The following is a 21,656-nucleotide window of genomic DNA, read 5'->3' on the forward strand; positions in this document are numbered from 1 at the left end:
TTGGCTCCTTGGCATCCCCCCCCCCCCTTGTTCCTTGGAGAGAGAGAGAGAGAGAGAGAGAGAGAACATCTTTATGGTGTGTTTCCTAGGAATCGCTTCGGACGAGTCAAATTTTGCTCCTTGGTATCCCCCCCCCCCCCTCTCTCTCTCTCTCTCTCTCCAAGGAACAAGGTGAATGATGTATATATCATTCATTAGGCCTGCCTGTGTATGGGTGAAATGGGGTGAAATGCCCAAGTGAGCGCATAAAAGTGGAGGCCCAAGAGTGTGCAAAGAGGAGTAAATGAGAATGGCCCAAAAGTGAGACAAGGGGACGAGAGAGAGAGATCATCGATACTCGACAAGTGCACCAACCACAAAGAACACGTAAGAGAGAGCATAAATAATAGCAATGATTTTAATGTTCCCATCTCAAAACCATAACCGTCACTAATAAAAGGCTACCTAAGGCAGGAGAGAAAAAAGACAAAAATGTAGGTGAAAAAAAGGAGAAAAGGAAAAAAAAACAAAAAATACCGGGAACCGGCAAGATCCGGTAAGGGAAGACCGGCAAAAGCCGGTGATTCTCTTGTGTCATCTTCTTCGTCAGGGCTATGGAGGATACTTTATCTTCATCTCCATTTCTCACAAATTTGGCTCCCAGCTCTCCAATTTTCCATAGCCCTCTCTCATCATTTTGTTCTGATTTTGTTCCTCAGGTATCCCCCTTTCTCTCTTCCCCTTTTTTGCCTCCTCACTTCCATCCCAATTTCCCCCTCCTCCCCTCCCCTGCCATAGCTCCGCAGATTTTCCCCTTCGTTTTTTTATCACTAGCCCATTTGGAAGCCTTCCCCTCTTGTTTAGTGCACCAGAACGCATTTTAGTTTTATGGATACCCTCCTACGGACACGCAATGCGAGCTTTTTGGTCCGCCGATCTCCCTACACTGCTCAGTGATTTCGTTACTTCGACATAAGGTCATGATTTTTCAGGGGGCAACGATGTTCCTCCCCTTTAAGCTGCTGCGTTGGCATCCAGGACGCGATAGTGTGGTCGTAGATTTGGCAATTCGCGACCAGAAGTTGTTCCAATAGAAGTGTAAGTTTTGTAGTCTTGCTTTCATGGAGATATTTTAATATTGCGGCGGTTGGAGAGCTGAAACGCACATGCGATTATGAAGGGACTTGAGTTATGATGGTGGGTGCGATCGCTAAACTCTGCGTCATGCGAAGCAGCCCCATCGATTCGTTCAATTGGGGAGACTTTCACACCAGCGAATAGGGAAGAAGAGAACGCCTATGAAGAAACAATGAAAGAGGCGGTGATAGTGGCATTGAAAAACACAAATAGAATAACGGCAAAATGAAAATTGAGAAAAAACCATCATACAAGAGGCCGATCCATTCGTACCATTCGTAATTCGATGCATATTTTTTATATGGATTGCGAAATTTGCAATGCCAAAATTTCAAATAACTTCTACAGGAAGGTTCTTGAAAACTAAAGGAAGCCTTGAATGCAGTGTGGACAAGGTTGACCAATAGTCAGCGATCATAGAGATGCCTCATATTTGAAGGCTTTGATTGGCCTCGCAATACAATCTAGATACTCCACCCCTGGTAGACGTCAGGACGGTCTGGAAAGAAGGCACCGCGTTTACCCTTGCCTGGTACGAGTATGACAAAATTCATATGATGGATCGACATGTGCCATGTTGATAGGTGAAATTGATTTGAACGCACATAATAAATAATAAAAGAAGTTGGAGATATCCAAGCTAGTGGTCAGCTAAGGTAGGCAAGTTATCTTGGGGATATGGTGCTTTTACTCACTTTTTTTTTTGCATCTGATTATTACTGTATTTTGCGCAGCATATAGAGTAAAAATTGTGTCATTGTGATAGGAAAGTAAGCAGTGAAGATTCGCCTTCTCCTTCAATCTTGTTACTGTCATCTAGGCATCAGTTAAGAGAGCTCTCATATCCTGTTTCCTACAAAAAATTTCCATACAAACATTTAGTAATCTTCTGTTCTCTTTTTGCAGGGTTCTAGCTCAGCTATTTGATTTGCATACGATAGAGTTTGAAATTCTTTGCAGTTTCTTTAATTGATCAGATTAGCCCGGTAATCTGCTGTGAAGAGGGACTTTCTACACTGAAGCTGATTTCGGGTTATCAAGGGGCCACAATTTGTTCTTCAGTAGCACATGTCAGCAGTTGCGAAAACTGATACCTGGAGTACCCTGTTTTATCTGAGCTACTGTTTTCTGGTCCAGCCTGGATAGATTAACCCTATAAATGCTGGACTAGACTGTCTTGACTTTTATTATGGCTGCTCGTGGAAGACCCAATGACATCACCGGTTTCTCTATTGGTTTCTCTTCGAACATACGAGCTGTTCGCCTTGCCCGTAGACTTGGTTTGCGCCTTTTGCCCAGTCAGGGAGACACGGAAATTTTGGGATCCAATGAAAACATGAACACTGAACAGGGAGATAGTTCAGGTAGGAACATGAGGAGAACTTCACAGCGTTCAAGGCGCCTAGACTTGGAGGCTAGCAGTGATGCAAGTGATGAAGACTACGAGCAAAATGAAGACTCGGAAGATGAACCCGATGTTTGTGCAAAGGAAAGATCTTGTCAAGAGGGGCAGGGATCTGAAAGAGCTCGCTGCCGCTCTGGTGAGCCACAGGGAAGGATCCCTCTAGAACATGCCGTTGCACACTTGACGAAATCATGGGTTTCACCAAGCGAAGGATCTGCCAAATGTGGTCGTGCCAATAAAGAAGGGGTGGTGTCCACTTTGGCCATGTTGTCAGGGAGAGAGATGAATGTATCAAAGGTTGGGAGATGGTCTAGAGCTGAATGTTGCCATGTAGCAGCCAGATATCTACCAGTGGACGGCCCAAAAACTGTAGATCGCATGAACAGTAGAGTTTATGTTGGGCAATTCTCTTCAGATGGCACCCTCTTCGTTGGTGGTTTTCAGGTTAGAAAATTTCAGATGTGTGCTGCTGTGCTGTATGCTATTATCTAAATAATTATACTTTGCTAAGTCATTTATGGCAGTCCTTAGGAACTGTTGTGGAAGTAATTCAAAGCATGGCATCAGGCTATGCAGTAGAACTTAAAGACCTTCAGAAGATTACATGTATAAGTATCAAGAATGTATTGCTGATTACATCAGACAGCTTTCAGTTTATTGTGTGTAGAAACAGTTCTTGAAGTTTTGAGTTGGGTAAATAAGTGCAATGCTATCAATGAGAAGTGGGAATAGAAATTGGCCTTGAATTAGTTGGGTAAATAACTGCATTGCTATCAACAGCAGTACCTTGAAGCTTTTAGTTGGGTAAACAATTGCAGTGCTATCAATGAGACATGGAAAGAGAAGAAATGTATAGTTTTTATGAACTTGATGATATCAGAACTTCAAGGTTTTCCTGTATAAGAGTTCAAGAAGAAAATGGAATATCCTAAAGTATGTCTGCTTTCTCAGACCAGGGAGAGAAGTCAAAATGTACTGATTGTAATTTAAAATGGTTGAAATGATATAAGCGTAGATTTGTTTCTCTTCCCCTGCCAGCATCCCCTTAGTTTCTCCTGCCTCCTGCCCCTCAATCAAACAATAGACACACAGGTTCTTCGTCTCCATCACGTGCCACAGGTTTCAATCATGTTTCTGAAATTAGTTTTGTTGACAGGAGCGTCACATACGAATATATAATGTGAATGAGGGATGGAGCATTCGGAAGGACATACTTGCACACCAGCTTCGTTGGACAGTCACGGATACCGCTCTTTCTCATGATCAACGCTTCCTTGTAAGCAAATTTAGGTTTTTAAACATGTTTTTTCTGGTTTTTGGGTAGACTTGTGGATTCTAGTTGCACTGCAGTACTTGACATGATGTCTGTAGCAAGCACCAAATTTTTACGGTTCATACGGGTGCACATTTTTGGACCTACTTATATACAGGTATCCCTATGGGGCTTGTTGCTACATTACAAAAATGCTTCCGACACAGCTTATTCTCTTAAGCTAGAATCTTGACCACCTATTGACCATCTACTAACACAGTTGTAGCAGCTAACTCACTAACATCACGACTAACATGGTTGTGGCTTCTACACAGGACTCTCATTGAGAACCACTTACTATAAGCGACGTGCACACAGCAGGAAAGAACCGCCTCACCACCATCACACTAGAAATGTGAAACCCCTTGAGTTTTATTGACCTGCCTCGACTTTGCATGTACAAGTATTGCCACATAGTGGTTGCATGGTCAGCTCTGATCTCCTAATGTTCCCATACGAGGGTTACATCCGTTCAATTCTCCCCCTCAATTCAAATGGGGGTTTCCCATGTAATCCTTCTTGGGAGGTTCCATGGGCAACCTTGCCACAATGCCCCCGCTAGTGGAACCTTTTTAAAGACCTTACCAATGTCTAGCTTTGGATCCTAAGGTTCTTTGACCCCTTTTTGGTCCAAACCACAAATTTTACCTGCAAGGCATTAATTGCTAGGGGTTCTACAACCTTGCTCCTTGCTTTCCCGGGGTCCTGTCCACATGCAGGCCAACATGCATGCGCCAGAAAATTGTGACATTTGCCCTCTCTTATTTGGGGCTTTGCAATATTTGCTGTCAATTGCAGTGACATTTGCTTGGTAAAGCTCATTCTTGCATTTGCCCGGTTGGTCATTTGTAAAACAGCTACTTGCAGGGGGGTCCTTTGATTGGACATACATTTTCTGGCAGGTCATTTCTGGGGACAAATTGTGCATTTTGCTCAGTGTTTGAGCAGCCATCTTGGCATTGACTCTCTTGGACATTTGCTGTCATTTTTGGATTGACATTTGCGGCCAGCAGACAGATACTTGGGCAGTGGCAAGCTTATAGAGACACCTAGAGGCCCCTAAAGGTGTTTTGCAGGGAGAGAGACCTGACAGTCAACCTTGGCAAGACCAAGGCTACTTACCAAAAAGAGACGGTTGAGATTGTGTAGCCATACACCTATCTTTTTTTTTTTTTTTCAAAGAAAGGAACCATCTAAATGCTTGAAAGATTTCATACAAGACAGCAGCCCCGAAGGTGCTGAGTATGGAAAAAACAGAAAAGGCTGAAAGAAGAACCGGCCTGTTCCCCCTCGCGGAGCGAAGATGTAGAAAACACCTGCAGGCCAGGCCTTGCAGAAGCGAGCACGCCTCTCGATAGTCGCCCTGGAGCCTGGAGTCCCACGCTCCGAGGTGGACGGTAGAGTGTAAATGATATCCTGCCAGATGGCAACTAGGGTAGCTCAGGGTGAAACCGGGTGCTCACCCATCACAAGACTGCAACGGGCCACCCAAATGTTTCAAGCCGTGATTCAGGCTACCACCTCCCAAACACTGTCCTCCCTAGGAGGAGGAGGAGCTAGGCTGTAAGGTGGGACTGCCTCATGGAATGCAATCCTCTGAATGCTCTGACCCCGTATCCGGTAGGTTGGGGAGTCCAAAACCTGGACGCACCTCCCGGGTCACTCTTTGGGTCACCCAATGTCTCTCCCTCGAGGGGGTCCACCTCGACGAATCCATTTGAAGCCTCCTGCCAATCCGGGTGGTGTAGGAAAAGAAGGGCACCTCATCCACCTGCTCAGCTAGGCCGCCTTTGGAGGGCCAGAAGCACTCTCCCGGGTCCCACTGGACCTCCCTCAGGGGTCTACCCTCCCACAGCCAAAGGCGCCATCTAGAGGCATCCTGCTCTGAGATACTGGGAGGGTCAATGTGCGTCAATGTGCCACTCCTTCCCCAAACGTCCTACCACTCTGATCATCTGCTAGTGTATCCCGTCAAGACTCCCATCCATCTCGGGGTCCCTCAGTGAGTGGTTGAAGAAGGCCTCCAGGTCCTACACGGAAGAAGCCGGGGTGCGTGCTGCCATGCTGCATCAACATCCTCAAGGGAACACCAGTACGGAAAAACTGCCCCAAGCATCTGCTGTCTCTCCAAACGTGAAGTCCTTCCCACCAGGACTCCGGAATGGCTAAGTCAATTGTCACCACAATGTAAATATCCTAAGTCAAAGTACAGTTGACCATTTATTTGATCATAATTAAAGAGTTTTATATGTGTTAATTATGGTCAAAGAGTTCTTTTAATGGTCAAAGGATTGACTACGGTCAAAGATACTTGACTCTGGTCAAGTAAACCTGACTTCAGTCGGGGAGACTTGGTTTATTACCAAGAGGGTTAACTATGGTTAACCAGAGAACTACAGAGCTGACTACGGTCAGAGAGTGTTGACTTCAGTCAACGAGACTTGGCATGCGCCAAGAGGGTTAACCACGGTTAACCAAGATGTGCCAACTTCGGTTGGAGAGTTGTGCCAACTTCGGTTGGAGAGACTTGGCTATAATTAAGGCGCCTCGACCCTTGGTCAAAGCTCCTTAATTATGATCAAGAGTGTTGACTTCAGTCAACCAGGGAGAATAAATATATATTTTTATATTTGTTATGTGTGCACATGTATTCAGTGGGGACGCCCACCGTGACTAGAATTAGTCTACAATGTGTTGTTTGCATGCAAAGCGCTAACAATTAATGGGTGCCATGGTGGTGCGCTTTAATTAATTGTTGCAGGTACTAGGAAGAGGTGAGCGCTGCGGGAGCCTAATCAGAGTCTAGGAGGCGGTTCACGTGACCAAGTGCTTCGAAGACTCCAGAGTTGCCCTTAGTGGCATGTAATTGGGAAAGTAGTGTAGAAATAGACAAGTGGCATGTTGCCAATTTGAAATGAGCTTGAAGCTCTTGTAATATGGATTCACGTTGGATATGTACAACTTCCACGCTGAACTCTTGTAACAGATTCTCTCTTCAAGAAATAAAATACCTTCCGGGGGTTCCAGTCCGACATGTTGTCCTAGGCCCTAGTGTCTGTGTTGAGAGAGAGAGAGAGGGAGAGCAAATGAGAAGTGTTTTGGCTGTCCTTTGCGGGTAGTATTTCATATGAGAGTGTCTCTGTTGTATTTTACGACTGAGGTTGCATTGGTATCAGAGCACAGCTATACTGTCTTTTTAGACAGTGACAATCCAAGGAATTAGTATTCTGATGCGTGATGATGGCGCACGATATTTGAGCCTGCGCATAAGATTGGCGTACGGGAAGCTTCATAGTCCGTTCTCCTTATGCTAGTCCTTGGGTGATATGCCAGCTGAAGGAAGAAGATAGAGGCTGTGACGAAATGAGGCGATGACAGGCGACGGGGAGCTCTAGCGTTTGGGCGATTTTCATGCATAAATCCTGCGCTAGATGACGAGCTAGCGATGAAATCATCTCGTTGAGCAAAGCCTACACTTGAACGCTCATGGTGAGGCAACGCAAGCCCGTGTTCATCATCCGACAGTGATCCTGACAGAAGACTCACAAGGTCCATTTTGCCAAGGGTTAGATAAGTGGGGGAAAATCCTATGGAATAACTTCATGCGCAGAGACGGATTCGGGTCTTCCACATCTTAGTGGAATTGATTCGACGGTGATCTCTCTACGATTACCTTCACCTTTGCTAATATGTTCACGCGGGCGCACGTTGAGAGGCCTCTGTTGCCAGACGGAGAAGTTGACGTGGCAGGTGACGTAGCGGCCACACATGTGACCTGACGCATGGCAGTGACGTGTCAAGTTGACACGTGGCAGGTGACGGGGCAGTGAGGACACCAGCTGATGTGGCAGACCCACATGCAGGGATGACGTGGCATGCACGTGTGAGATGACCTGGCATTCTAACATGTGACATGGATGCTGACATGGCTGACCAGGGGTTAATGTAACTCAACCTTGGTTAGTGGACTGGTTAGAGGTCCAGTTAGTTGACCCAACCAGTCTAGTCTGGTCACTGTAACCAGACTGTGACCAGTCTAGTTAGTCCAGTTGCAGACTAACCAGACCAGAACCAGTCAGTCTGGTTAGAGTAACCAGTCTTCACCTATCTGAGAGAGTATTTACTGTCAGAAAAGCAGCAGAAACACAGTAAAATCAGAGATTTGCAGAAAAAGAATATGCATGCCTTTGTGCTCAGGAAAAGATGAGTCAGATGCATTTTGAATGCTTTTTGCAATAGCCAGAAAAGGGGCAATATAGTTATTGATGCCTTGGCAACTTTGTGGGTATATGCCTTGAGTTGACAGCCCAATACTGGCATAGATTGTGAATGCAAGACACCTCTTGTTGAGGTAAATTTTTATCTTTGAAAAGCAAAGGCAGTGTGCATCAGTTGCATACACAGTGTGTGAGAAACTTGCAGATCTCAGACGAGTTGTAAGAAAATGGCTCAATCACCTATCCAGTGGGATTCACAAGATAGGGATGTACATCCAAGACAGAGAAGTGTGCAGCAAACTCAGCAAGAATTTGAGCAGATGGTACGCACTCATATACAAGAGATGGAAAATCTCAGAAAGGATCCAAGGGCTCAGCATTTGTTTCAAGCAGAAGCTATGCCTAATGCAGCATATGACGTGCCAATGCCAGAGGCACACTCTCGTGTACAGCCAGAGAAAGAGAGATCTCATAGGGGACGGTCTCATAGCAGGAAGAGATCGAGGCATCATCACCGATCTCCTAGTCCATCACCGTCTACCTCGAGTTCGACTTCTGTGTCTTCTTCTTTATCAGATAAACCATCAAGGAAAAGAAGGAAACACAAGAAGTCCAGGAAGAGTAAGTCTTCCAGAGAGACCAAGGAATTCAAAGAGGGAGGTAAATCTGTCAAGTTTATGACCTACAATGGACAGTATGGTCATACAGACAAAGCATTGTAGTTCATCAGGCAGTTTGATGCTGCATTCGGTACAGAAAAGTTTTCAGAATCCTCCAAGCTAAGAATGGTCAGTTTGCACTTGACAGCGACAGCTAGTGCATGGTGGAGTGCACAGACCATAGATGGGTCAGCCCCAAAGAAGTGGAAGGACTTCAAGAAAGCCTTCTATCAGCAGTTTATGCCTAAACAGTTTAGAGATCATGTTCTTCAAGATTGGGACAGTTTGCATATGGATGCAGGAGATACAGTGGATGTGTACAACCAAAAGTTTTGGGATGCTTATTTGCAGGTTGCACCTTTCAAAAAGATCTCCAAAGGAACCCAAATGAGAAAGTACAGAGCAGGTCTCAGTCCAAGAATCCAGGCAGTAGTGAATGCTTTGGGGGCAAAGAACATTCAAGACCTTATGCATTCAGCTTCAGTAGCTTGTGTGTGCCGTTACAAGATCCATCTACAGTACTATCCTTGCATGCAGGACGTGCTGAAAGAAAGAAAACTGATTTTTCAAAATCAGAAAAGAAAGAGTATCCCAAGGTTGAAAAGAAAGGGTTTCAGCCTCAGAAGCCGAGGGGTGCTCAGTTTTCAAAGTCATATAAAGGCCAATCTCCATTCACCTTTGAACAGATAGCTGAATTCCATAGAGATGGGAAATGCTTCAAGTGCGGCAAAGAGGGGCATGTGGCTGCCCAGTGCCCAGAAAAGCCTTCAACTTCGAAGGGAAAAGAGGCAGAGAAGCCACGGGGACCGCAAAAGCCAATGGCAGGAGGAATTCATGACATACTGGGTCATGTTTCAAAGCCAGAAGAACGAGAATTGCTGCTATCATGGGGCAAAGTCAGAGACCAGCAAGCGCTAATTTTATTTGATCCAGGGGCTACTGATAATTTCATATCAGAGGACCTAGCCTTGAGGCTGGGAATAAAGACAGAGGAGTTGTGCAGGGTTTTGGATGCCGATCAGATGTTCTGTGGGAATCTTGTGCCAGTCACTCCCTTGATAGGGAAGCTCCGTCTTCATGTACAGAGTTATGTGGATCAGGAAGACTTCTTCATTTCTCCACTGAAACATCATGATGTAGTCTTGGGAATGCCTTGGTTTCATCGCAAGGCAGTGAAGTTGACTCTTCCTGAAAGAGTGCTGGAGTTTGTGCATAGGGGGAAAAACCAGCGTTTAGTTGCGAGGAATAAAGGGGAGACTATCCCCATTGTATCTGATGTTACATGTGGTAAAGCAATAAAGTCTGAAATTTCTGCATACATGGTTTTTGTAAAAGAAAAAGAGAATGATATGCATGCTGAAATGAATGATGCAGACAAAGATAAGTTTCAGTTTCTTGTAAACTTTAAAGATTGCTTTTCCGATGCTTTGCCAGGGGAGTTACCCCCAGAGAGACCAGAAGATCATCAGATAGAGTTAATGCCTGGTAGCGAGCCACCCAATAGGCCCCCATACAGAGTTAGTGCAACTTAGCGAGAAGAGATTATAACTCAGGCGCAGGACTTGTTGTCCAAGGGGTTGATTCAGCTCAGTTCTTCTCCTTTTTGTTCCCCTGTATTGCTAGTACAGAAGAAAGATGGCTCATTCCGTATGTGCGTCGATTACCGCGCACTGAACAAAATGACCATCAAGAATAGATTCCCTATTCCGCGCATGGATGATGTGCTGGATTAGTTAAATGAAGCTTCAGTTTTCAGCAGGATAGACTTAAAGAGTGGCTATCACCAAGTGAGGATACAGTCTCAGGATGTGCACAAGACAGCATTCCGCACTACTTTTGGGTTGTATGAATATCTGGTGATGCCTTTTGGATTGACCAATGCCCCAGCTATCTTCAATAGAATGATGGATCGCATCTTCCGAAAGTACATGCATTTCACGGGTACTTTCTTTGATGATATCCTAGTCTTTTCAAAGATAGAAGAAGAGCACAGGGAACATCTTGCTTTGGTATTTCAAGAACTTCAAAATCATCAACTTTTTGCCAATAGCAAGAAAAGTGAATTCTTCTTGGAAGAGATCCATTATCTGGGGCATATAATATCCAAGAATGGGACACAGATGGATCTAGCAAAGATCCGTGCCATTCAGGAATGGCCAGAGCTGAAAACCGTGCATGAAGTTCGAAGTTTCCTAGGCCTGTGTTCTTACTATAGGAGATTTATCAGGCATTTTGCTGATATCGCAGCTCCATTACATGACCTTACTAAGAAAAATGCAGCCTTCACATGGGGAATATCACAGAAGAAAGCATTCAATACACTCAAGGAGAAGTTGACTACAGAGCCTATTCTTGTAGTCCCAGATCTTTATCAACCTTTTGATGTTGATTGCGATGCTTGTGGAGAGTGTGTTGGGGCTGCATTACATGAGAATGGACATGTAGTAGCCTACGAGAGCCGAAGATTGCGTGATGCTGAAAGATATCTAGGAATCTATGAGAAAGAGTTATTGGCTGTAATTCATGCCATCCATATATGGAAGCACTATCTTTTGGGTGCAGATTTTACTGTTAAAACAGATCACCAAAGTCTGAGATACTTTTTGACTCAGACCAAGCTTTCCGAGAAGCTTATGAAATGGGCAAACATGCTGTCAATGTATCATTTTCAGATTGTCCATACCCCAGGAATTCGGAACAGAGTGGCAGATGCCTTGTCCCGAAGACCCTACGTCAATAATGTGACTATTGCTTATCATCAGGACCTAGAAGGCATGAGGGAGCAATATGCTAGTGATGCAGATTTTGGTGAGATTTTACAGCAAATGCAAGAGGGGCAATCCACTAGTCACTATCCCCTGAAAGATGGGTATCTAATGAAAGATGATTGCCTATGCATCACCCAGGAGATGAGGAAAAAGATTTTGGAGGAATGCCATGCACCTCCCTATGCTGGACATAGAGGAATTACAGCAACAACTCTAGCACTAGAGAGGTATTTCTTTTGGCCAGGGATGCGGAAAGATATACATCAGTTTGTTACTGAATGCCTTACGTGTCAGAAAGTGAAGTATGATAGACGGAAGGCACCTGGCCTACTTATGCCTCTTCCCGTGCCTCAGGCACCATGGGAAAGTATTGCAATGGACTTTATTTTTGATTTGCCAAGATCAAAGTCAGGGAATGATGGGATTTGGACTATCATTGATAGATTCAGCAAGCAAGCTCATTTCATTTCGGTTCGCAAAACCATAAAGCCAGATCATATGGCTAAGCTTTTCATGGCACAGATCTTTAAGCACCATGGTATGCCTAAGTCCATTGTCAGTGATTGAGATCCCAGAATGACCAGTCTATTCTGGAGAGCTTTATTTGATAACATGGGGACGAATCTGAATTTTTCTTCTTCTTTCCATCCCCAGACAGATGGTCAAAGTGAAGTAGCAAATTCTACAGCATTGGATATGCTGAAATGCTACGTGGGTGACCAAGGTTCAGACTGGGAAAAGTACCTACCATTAGTAGAGTTTGCTTATAATAAAACAGTACATAGCTCTACAGGGAAAGCCCCCTTTGAGGTCATTTATGGGAAGGTGATTTTGCCACCTATCCTGAGGACCAAGGATGAAATATTTGCAGCTGATCAGTTTGTGAGAGACCTCCAGACAGCTTACAGCCAAGTCAGGACAGCAATCGAAAGGTCTCAAGAGAAACATAAAAGAGCTGCAGATAAGCATAGGAGACAGTTAGATCTCAAGGAAGGGCATTGGGTACTTTTGAAGTTTGAAAAAGCTAGGCTCCGCAAGTTTAAAGGCAAACAGAAAGTGAATGCAAAGTTATCTCCTAGATACTATGGCCCTTTCAGGGTTACAGAAAGAATAAATGAGGTTGCATACAGGTTAGCATTGCCAGAGCATTGGAGGATTCACAATGCATTCCATGTGAGACTTCTAAAGAAATTCCAGGGGCCAGAGCCTACAGAGCCAGTATCAGAGGATCCACCAGAAGTGGATGAGCTGGAGGAGGTCCTTCAGCCATAGCAAATTGTGTACCATACTGTATGCAAAGGCCCTTAGGGCAAGGAGTTTTAGAGATATCTTGTAAAATTCAAGAATTATACGGCATTAGATGCCAAGTGGATGGACGAAGACATGTTATCCGATCATCCACAGCTTTTGGATGTTTACAAGAAAGCTTTTCAGTTGAGGTCAACTGAATAGAAGCCGAGGGGATGTCACCACAATGTAAATATCCTAAGTCAAAGTACAGTTGACCATTTATTTGATCATAATTAAAGAGTTTTATATGTGTTAATTATGGTCAAAGAGTTCTTTTAATGGTCAAAGGATTGACTACAGTCAAAGATACTTGACTCTGGTCAAGTAAACCTGACTTCGGTCGGGGAGACTTGGTTTATTACCAAGAGGGTTAACTATGGTTAACCAGAGAACTACAGAGCTGACTACGGTCAGAGAGTGTTGACTTCAGTCAACGAGACTTGGCATGCGCCAAGAGGGTTAACCACGGTTAACCAAGATGTGCCAACTTCGGTTGGAGAGACTTGGCTATAATTAAGGCGCCTCGACCCTTGGTCAAAGCTCCTTAATTATGATCAAGAGTGTTGACTTCAGTCAACCAGAGAATAAATATATATTTTTATATTTGTTATGTGTGCACATGGATTGAGTGGGGACGCCCACTGTGACTAGAATTAGTCCACAATGTGTTGTTTGCATGCAAAGCGCTAACAATTAATGGATGCCATGGTGGTGCGCTTTAATTAATTGTTGCAGGTACTAGGAAGAGTGATTTCCTAAGTGCCACGGGAGCCTAATCATAGTCTAGGAGGCGGTTCGCGTGGCCAAGTGCTTCAAAGACTCCAGAGTTGCCCTTAGTGGCATGTAATTGGAAAAGTAGTGTAGAAATAGACAAGTGGCATGTTGCCAATTTGAAATGAGCTTGAAGCTCTTGTAATATGGATTCACGTTGGATATGTACAACTTCCACGCTGAACTCTTGTAACAGATTCTCTCTTCAAGAAATAAAATACCTTCGGGGGGGTCCAGCCCGACATGTTGTCCTGGGCCCTAGTGTCTCTGTTGAGAGAGAGAGAGAGGGAGAGCAAATGAGAAGTGTTTTGGCTGTCCTTTGCGGGTAGTATTTCATATGAGAGTGTCTCTGCTGTATTTTATGACTGAGGTTGCATCAATCTCGCCCATCCGCTGCCTTGCCCCTCGCAGATGCGCTAGGGTGTCAAGCCTCGCCTCTGTCTCCATAGGTAGTTTGCTCCAGCGGCCAAAGGACCCTGCTGGACAACTGTCCCACTGTGCCCAACTAATGCGAGTCCGCTGTTCGAGCATACGGCCCTCCTGATCTCTGATCCCTGGGTGCCACATTAGGGGCTGGCGCTCAAACTCGTCTCTGCATCTAGGCAGAGCACGGGTGAGACCCCCGCCAGTCTTTGCCATACCCTGTGAAGACTCCTCATCAGGGGGTAAGGGGGGCCTCTGAGAAGATCCATCAATGTAAAGGCTGCCAATGTCCCCCAGTGCGTGGGGTGTTCCTCAAAAGCCCTCGTTGTAAGAGGAGCTTCCAAGGCTCTACACCTGGGGTGAGGCCACGAACCACCAACTTGCCTAGAAGGGCCCTGCTCTGCATCTGCGGATCAATGACACCCAAGCCTCCCAGTGCCTGCGGCATGATCACTGTTTGCCAAGCTACTTGGGCCCTAGTGTTCCTCGTGCCGTCTGAACCTGCTCAAAGGAAGTTTCGTACCAACCGTCGGAGCTGCCCAATGCATCCTTTGTGAAAGCACTAGCAAGAGGCGATATACTAGGCCGTGGCAAGAAGGACCTAGTTTGCCACTAAGGCGCGACCTGCTAGGGAGAGTTTGGTCGAGATCCAATAGAGAAGCTTGCGTCGAACACTCTCAAGGACCGGGGCAATCTGCTGCTCTGCTGTAATGCCAATACCCATCTTGCATTCGAGGTATCTCGCTGTCTGGCCCCTCGGTATCCATCTGAAGCCAAAGTCACTCCCCCACTCACGGATCTCCTGTGTCTCCTCAAAGCTTGTGAAGATCTAGATTTCGTCCAGTTGATCCATGCCCCCGAGGCCTCATAGTAAATAGCCAGGGCGCCCTTGACTCTCTCCAGACTCGCTATGGTGCCCTCAACATACAAGGCCGTGTCGTCTGCAAACTCCGAGTCAAGTAGCTCCTCCTCCTGTCTGATTGGGAGCCTCAACTCTGTGAGACCCACCACTTGTGATCTCAATTAGTAGCCCAAAGCCTCCGCCACAAACAATAAGAGGAAGGGAGCGAGTGGGCAGCCCTGGCGGACTAAGTGAGAGAGAGGAAAGGCCTCGCCTGTGTGTCCTCCGATAAGCATCTGGCTAGAGCTCCCTGCATATAGCGCTGAAACTCCATTAACCCATCTGTCTAAGAAACCCAATCTCCTCATAGTGCCCTCCAAGAACGACCACTCCACCGTGTCGTAGGCCTTCTCAAAGTCCAAGAGGATGACCAATGGCTGTGACTCCTCCCTAGACCAATCCACTGCCTCCCAGAATGTGAAGATGTTGTCTAGGATGGTGCGCTCCTGGATAGACCCAGTCTGTGTGTCATGGATGATGTCGGTAAGATGGGGCCGTAACCGCAAACTCAAGACCTTGGCGAGGATCTTGTATGTAGTATCAAGCAGAGTGATCGGCCTCCACTGTCGGATGTTTGATCTATCTCCCACTTTCGGGATCAAACAAATCCACTTCTTGCTCAAAGACTGAGGGAGATGGCATGTGTAAAAAATCTCCTGGCAAGCTAGACGGAAAGGGGTGGAGATAATCTCCCAGAAGTTCCAGAAGAAGGCCGGAGTCAAGCCATCCTCACCCGGGCACTTCTGGGTCGGGAGAGCCTTGAGGGCTTCCCATAGCTCCTCATCTGTGAAAGGCTCCTCAAGTCAGCTGCATAAGTATCATCCTCTCCGTCTGAAAGAGCTGGTTGTAAAAACTGGTGGTCATGTCCAGAATTTCCTACGGGTCAGTGTGCATGATGCCCTTCGAGTCTCGGAGACGATGTAGCTGTGTGCCTGCCGATCAGGGCCTAGTGGTCTGAAAGAACTGCTTCGTCATCCTGTCCCCCTGCTGCACCTATCGGGCCCGGGAGGAATGATAGGAGAACTCAGCCCGCCGCACCTCCGTGTCCTGAAGCTCGAGACGAGTGCTCTCGAATATGTCACTAAGCCACTGAGACACTGGGTCCTGCTCCCTGAGCCTCTCGATGGAGGCGAGGTCTCTCCTCAAAGCCCGCTCTCGCTCCTGAAGGGTCCTCCTCCCCCTAAGGGCGTGAGCCTGCACCTCCTCACTGCTCCTCTGAATAGCATCGGCCACCCATGCAGCCCAGCCCTCACACTGTGCTGTCTCTGACTGCTCCCAAATCCTTGCCATGACTTGCTGAATCTTCTCGTCCTGCAGAAGGTCCTCTGGAATGCGGACCCCCTTCTGGGGGAGAACTTGGTGGGGCTGATCCAAGTGAAGTACCACTGGAGAGTGGTCTGACATTGTGGTACCTGCTAGAATCCCGGTAGATTCGCCTCTGTGTAGTGCCCAGTCCCCAACATAGAAACGGTCTAGTCTCTATCAATCCATCGTGTCTCCTTTGTCCAACGGAGCAGAGAAGGCTGCCAGGTGTCCTGTTGAAATCTGGCTCTCTCTATGGGTCTCTGCCCACTGATCAGGAAAATGAACTGCTCCCAGGTGCTACGCTCTGCTGCTGGCATCTCAGAGAACGAGGCTCCGCCTTGCTTGTCTTCCCCAAACTCTAGGTTGTTGAAGTCACCTCCAACAATCTTGGACTCTACATCCGGAAGACACTTTGACAGCCTCCTCCAAAATGCCGGGCGGTGCTGTCTACACGCTGGGGCATACACGTTCAGGATCCCAATCCTGGACTCTCCACATCCGAACTCCCATCCAAATTGCCCGCCTTGATCGTAGACCTGTGGAGCCAAAGTCTGTGAGATTGAGATGCAGAGCCCTCCACTCCGTCCTACCGCAGGGGACCACTCCTCTGGACCTTCCCTGGGAGAAGGTGATGGTGTCGTCTGATGTCTGAATCTGAAAACATGTGCTCCTGAATCATAAGGATGTCCACTGCCCGCCCTACCATTGCCGGCTACAACTTCTGCCGAAGTATCAGGTACTGCGGCTGGCTACGAACACGGTGGTGGAGCCCGTGTATGTGCCAACTCACTATGGTCCAGCTCATGAGGACGGGGGAGTCGGGAACAAGGCTCTCTTGTGAGTGGGTGGCTATACCAGAAAGATTGCTTTGTGTGATTTTGTCGGGGGTTTAGAGGGCGAGAAGTTAGTATTTGTGCGTCGCCGTACTAGTGTGGATACCAGCTCAATACCGATCTTCTGTGCCCACTTCATCACGAAGGAGGTTTCCACCCCAAACAGCTCCGCACACTTCTGGAGGGGCTAGAGGTGTGCTTGCTCTACCTTTGCCTCCAGCGGCAATCTGATAACTCCTGTCGCCAAACCACACAGCGGCCCCTCGCGTGTGAAGCTCAATTGAAAGTTCACCTCCGCACCATGGGCGTACCAAAGGTCTAGTCCATGTGGTCCCATCCACTCATCCATCATGAGTGTAATCTGATTCCCCAAAATAGCATCGAACCTCCGGGGAGGGGGAGGGGGAGGAGGAGGGATAAGGATCACAGGGCCCCCCTGTTGATCAGGCTCGTCAAGGCTCTGGATCGGCTCCTCCGCGACCCCCATCGGGCTAGCATCTGCGGCTTCCGCCATCGCCGCATCTGGAGCTCCTGGGGCTCGCTGCTACTGCAAGGGTGGATGTGGAGGCTTAACCTCCGAAGCTGGAGGACCGTTTGGAATCTGGATGGGCGGTGGCTTTTGTGTTGGAGGAGGTGGCTCTTGTTGTTCCTCCTTCGGGGCCTCTCGGTCAAACCTGTCTCTCTCTCTGTGATTGGCCCTTTGCCTGCGGCGCTTGCGGGCTTGCTTGCTTGGTTTCTTTTTCTTTTTAACCTGGGTCCAGTCCCCTTCTGAGGGAGTAACCCAAGGGGTCTGAGACTCCTGCTGCTCTTGCTTGAGAGGGTGCTGGGCCCGGGCTTGCTGACTCTGTCTACTCTGCGGAGGGGGGGGGAGGCGCACGAGGGAGGCCACGGGGGCAATCTCTGGCCAAGTGACCCATCTGTCTGGACTGAAGACATTGGCCTGGTAACCTAGAAATCTCCACCCTCTGGCGAAGTGTGCCCCCTTCAAGGGTCTCGAGAAGGATCAACTCTGGGAGGGACTGTTGGAAACGAGCAAGCTGAGCAGAATGGAGACAAGAAGATGGACACAAATGAAGAACTGTCTCATAGAATGAAGAGAAATGAGGGCCATATGTAGGCTACCTCTACATCCATATTGACATCATAGATGACCTCATACCAAAGGCCACCAAGCTCCTAGAATCTCTCCCCTATCCTCTAGAAGCATCTAGCTCCACCTAACACACCTAACTGCCCCTCTAGCACACACATAGGATCACAAGTGTGCCTATGGAGAGGCAGGACATTGACAAACCCCAACAAACCCCCCCTCAAGGGACTGCCTCAAGCTATGTCAAGGATACAGCTAGCACAAGGTGTCACATGCCATCTCGTGGTGGTCATGGATCTATCAATGGCTAGGATCTCAAGCTAGCAAGGGTTCCCATGGGTGTAAGATATATATAGTGGGGAATACAACCTTCCCCAATGGTTATCTCCCTTGCATGTACAAACAAAATGTCTGCAAGAGGTACCATGGGGGACAACACATCTCACATGGTCTACATCATAGGTGACCAGAGGTGAGGACAAAGAACACATAGTTTGTTACAATCATTTTGGAGGACTATCCAGGCAGAGTACCTTGACAACTAGGGGAGATACAAGTGGAGCTCAAAAAAAAAACATACTCATCATCCCCTGATGATGTGGGCTTAACAAGAAGCCTCTTCTTGTAGCAAAGCAAAATATCCATGTCAAGGCAGATCTTACCACATGGGCAGCGTCTAGTGCCTTATAAGATGGTAACCATGATAAAAGAAGTAAAACAAGTGGATCTGAAAATCATATCCTTCGAGAGAACAATTATCTTGTCATCTCCATAGTTGTGTAGAGAAGCATATCTTAGGTATCTGACCTTCATCTTTTTCTTGTACTTGGAGTCAAATGAAGGTGCCATGAGAGGGTAGATCTCTATCAAACTTTGACCACAATTTTTTTTTAATCGCTCCGTCGTGCCAGGAAATGGAACTTTAGTCGAAAACACTGTTAGCTATTTGAGAGCATCCCTGCCTCCGAGAATGAGACAAGACAGTGAGTTGCTTCTGCTGAAAATCCGGGAAAATACAAATCGATCGCTCTCCTTTTTCTTACCCCCTATTCTTCTTAGAAGACTCTGATTGTAATCCGGAAAATTGTGACTAGCACAGATAACAATAATCCGATTTCTACTTCTGGCTTTAGGTGAGCGCTTCTGCTTCTGGCTTCTGCCGAGGGAAAAGCTCTAGGTTCCTGCAAGGTTGGGTTTTCCCGGCGTAACCAATAGCAGTGCGGGCCACCTGAAGTACCCGGGCCGGAAATCAACTACTTGATTTGCTACCAGCTCATTGACGCCAACCTTTAGGCCGAAATCACTAATGAAAAAACAGCTTGAACCACCGAAGCATATGCTTGTAGTTTAGCGTGGCTTCAGGGACCCAGGCCGGGGCTACAAATATTGATAAGGAATGGACTTCTTCCAGCAACCCGCTGTCGAGGGCGGAACGGATCACGAGCTCCCAAGGTTGCTGAAGAGGGCCAAAGAATCACAAGGTGTGGTTACGGTGCAGCAGGCCCTTTTTTTTCCTTTCGACAATGGTAGAACAAATCAACCAATGACTCCAACAAGTGGAAGGAGCAATACTGAATCGGCTGTGATATTTCCGGAGTTGATCCAAGCATTGCAATCCAATCTGTCAAAGCAGAAGGATGAGATGGAACAGCTGATCAAAATCGAGAGTGAGACAACTAGGCAGCGTCTCGAGGAGAACAGACGTACCCACATCAAAGCGATGCTGGCGATCATAGAAAGAGGGGTGAACATAAGGATAAAGACTAAGGATGATGAATTGCAGAAAGCCAGGATAAGGAACGAGGAGTTGGAGGAGAGAGCCAAGCAATGGAAGGAGTCGGCGCAAAAATGGCAGCAATATGTAGCAAAGACAGAGATAACGGCATGGGATTTGAGAAGTAAGTGGGAAACAGCAGTGATGATATTTGATTAACAAAGAAGCAAGGAAGGGTGGGGTGAGACGCCAGAGGTTGAGGACGCAGCATCATCGTCTTGTTATCCCAAGGATGATGACAAGCACAAGCTGCAACACAGGAGATGATGAGGTGGCGGGATCAGGCTCAAGGAGGCTGGTACTACTCTCATACCATGTTGGAAACGAGCAAGCTGAGCAGAATGGAGACAAGAAGATGGACACAAATGAAGAGCTGTCTCATAGAATGAAGAGAAATGAGGGCCATATGTAGGCTACCTCTACATCCATATTGACATCATAGATGACCTCATACCAAAGGCCACCAAGCTCCTAGAATCTCTCCCCTATCCTCTAGAAGCATCTAGCTCCACCTAACACACCTAATTGCCCCTCTAGCACACACATAGGATCACAAGTGTGCCTATGGAGAGGCAGGACATTGACAAACCCCAACTGGGACTCTGGGCTCTCAACCACCAGTCTAATCCTGGGGACTCCATCATCTGCTAGAATTGAGGTGGTTGACTTTAGCGGGGACTCCAACATTGTGCCAAATGCCCAACCAATGGAAGGGAGGATGGCTCGATACTCCTTGGGGAGCCATGGGAAGCGGAGTGTAACTGGGAAACGTGGAACATTGTGCGTCGTATCCATGTCCTCCACTGTGAACCCGTGATACCAAGGAAAGAGGTAAACAAGATGTGGGCCAAGGAGGATGGGGCTTTGCTCCACAAGTGTCGAGGCAGTGTCGGGGGAGCTTGGCTGGATGAGGAAAACGCCTCGTCCATAGATTGTGACCTCGTGGATGTAGTCTCCTTCTAATGCCAAGCTCGCCTGGATCCACTCTCGCACCTGTCTCCGTGTAGGCGTGAGGCCCACAATTCTGCCCACAAGCGCCTTGTCTTGGAGGGACTGAACTGCCTGCTGTAGTTGTTGCTTGTTAGCTGGGGAAAGAAGAACCTTAACGGCCGTGGGATTTGAGGTGCTGCAATAGAGCCCCTCTGGCCAGACCAAGGGTCACCACCAAGGTTTTCTTTCACCTTAACAAGCGCAGATGCTCCCTTGCAGGGAGGAAGAAGAGAGAGGGGAAAAGCGTGAGAGGGGGAGGCGGAGACGAGGCGGGATGAGGGGGGGTAAGGACGGAAGAGGAAGGAGGAAGGCAATGAGGGTGGAAGGCGGAGAAGGAGGGGGGGGACAAGAAGGCGAGGAGGGAGAGAAGGCGAGGTGGCTAAATGAAAGTATTCCAAGCAAATCCAGGTATAGCAACTTAAAGTAAAGCTGTAGCCACAGTTGTACTGATGCTATTCAACACTTTAAAACATCAGAAATGCTAAGTAGCATCTAATGTAGCATCAAACTCACAACATTGTCAAAACTGTCCAAAACAGAGACCAGAACTTGGAGGGCTTGTATCTCACTCTTCAAAGAAAAGAAAAGAGGAGTTTCTAGGTAGAAACAAAGCTGGTATACCAGAGAAGAGCCACTGAGGAGGAGAGGCAAAATGCCGTGTCACGTCGCCATAGCCAGCAGCTTGGGCAAGAGGCGAAGAGGAGGCAGGAGAAGGAAGCCGGCAGGGGGAGGGAGGAGAGGAGGAGGCGGAGAAGGCGGAGGGGGAGGTGGTAGGGGTGGCAGGAGGCGGAGGGGGGAGGTG

General features: G+C 47.3%; 1 protein-coding gene across 6 annotated transcripts in view; it reads left to right on the plus strand.

Annotated features, from left to right (window-relative positions):
- Nucleotides 1–595: 595 nt before the first annotated feature.
- The window catches only part of LOC147901718 (transducin family protein / WD-40 repeat family protein), a 72,129-nt gene continuing 51,068 nt past the window's right edge, over nucleotides 596–21,656 (plus strand). The window contains exons 1-4 of one of the 6 annotated variants that reach the window (XM_087374524.1): nucleotides 621–1,077; nucleotides 1,502–1,648; nucleotides 2,023–2,965; nucleotides 3,678–3,797. In XM_087374524.1, the coding sequence (XP_087230650.1) occupies nucleotides 2,306–2,965; nucleotides 3,678–3,797 (780 nt within the window). In that variant the 5' untranslated portion in view covers nucleotides 621–1,077; nucleotides 1,502–1,648; nucleotides 2,023–2,305. Of the gene's footprint in view, nucleotides 1,078–1,501; nucleotides 1,649–1,750; nucleotides 1,773–1,921; nucleotides 1,943–2,022; nucleotides 2,966–3,677; nucleotides 3,798–21,656 lie in introns of those variants that run through there. The other 5 variants (XM_087374526.1, XM_087374523.1, XM_087374525.1 and 2 more) reach the window with 5 other exon arrangements.

This window comes from Dipteris shenzhenensis, chromosome 5, assembly GCF_047967505.1.
Source record: "Dipteris shenzhenensis isolate YYH24624 ecotype China chromosome 5, Dip_SZ_1.0, whole genome shotgun sequence".
Classification (NCBI taxonomy): Eukaryota; Viridiplantae; Streptophyta; class Polypodiopsida; order Gleicheniales; family Dipteridaceae; genus Dipteris; species Dipteris shenzhenensis.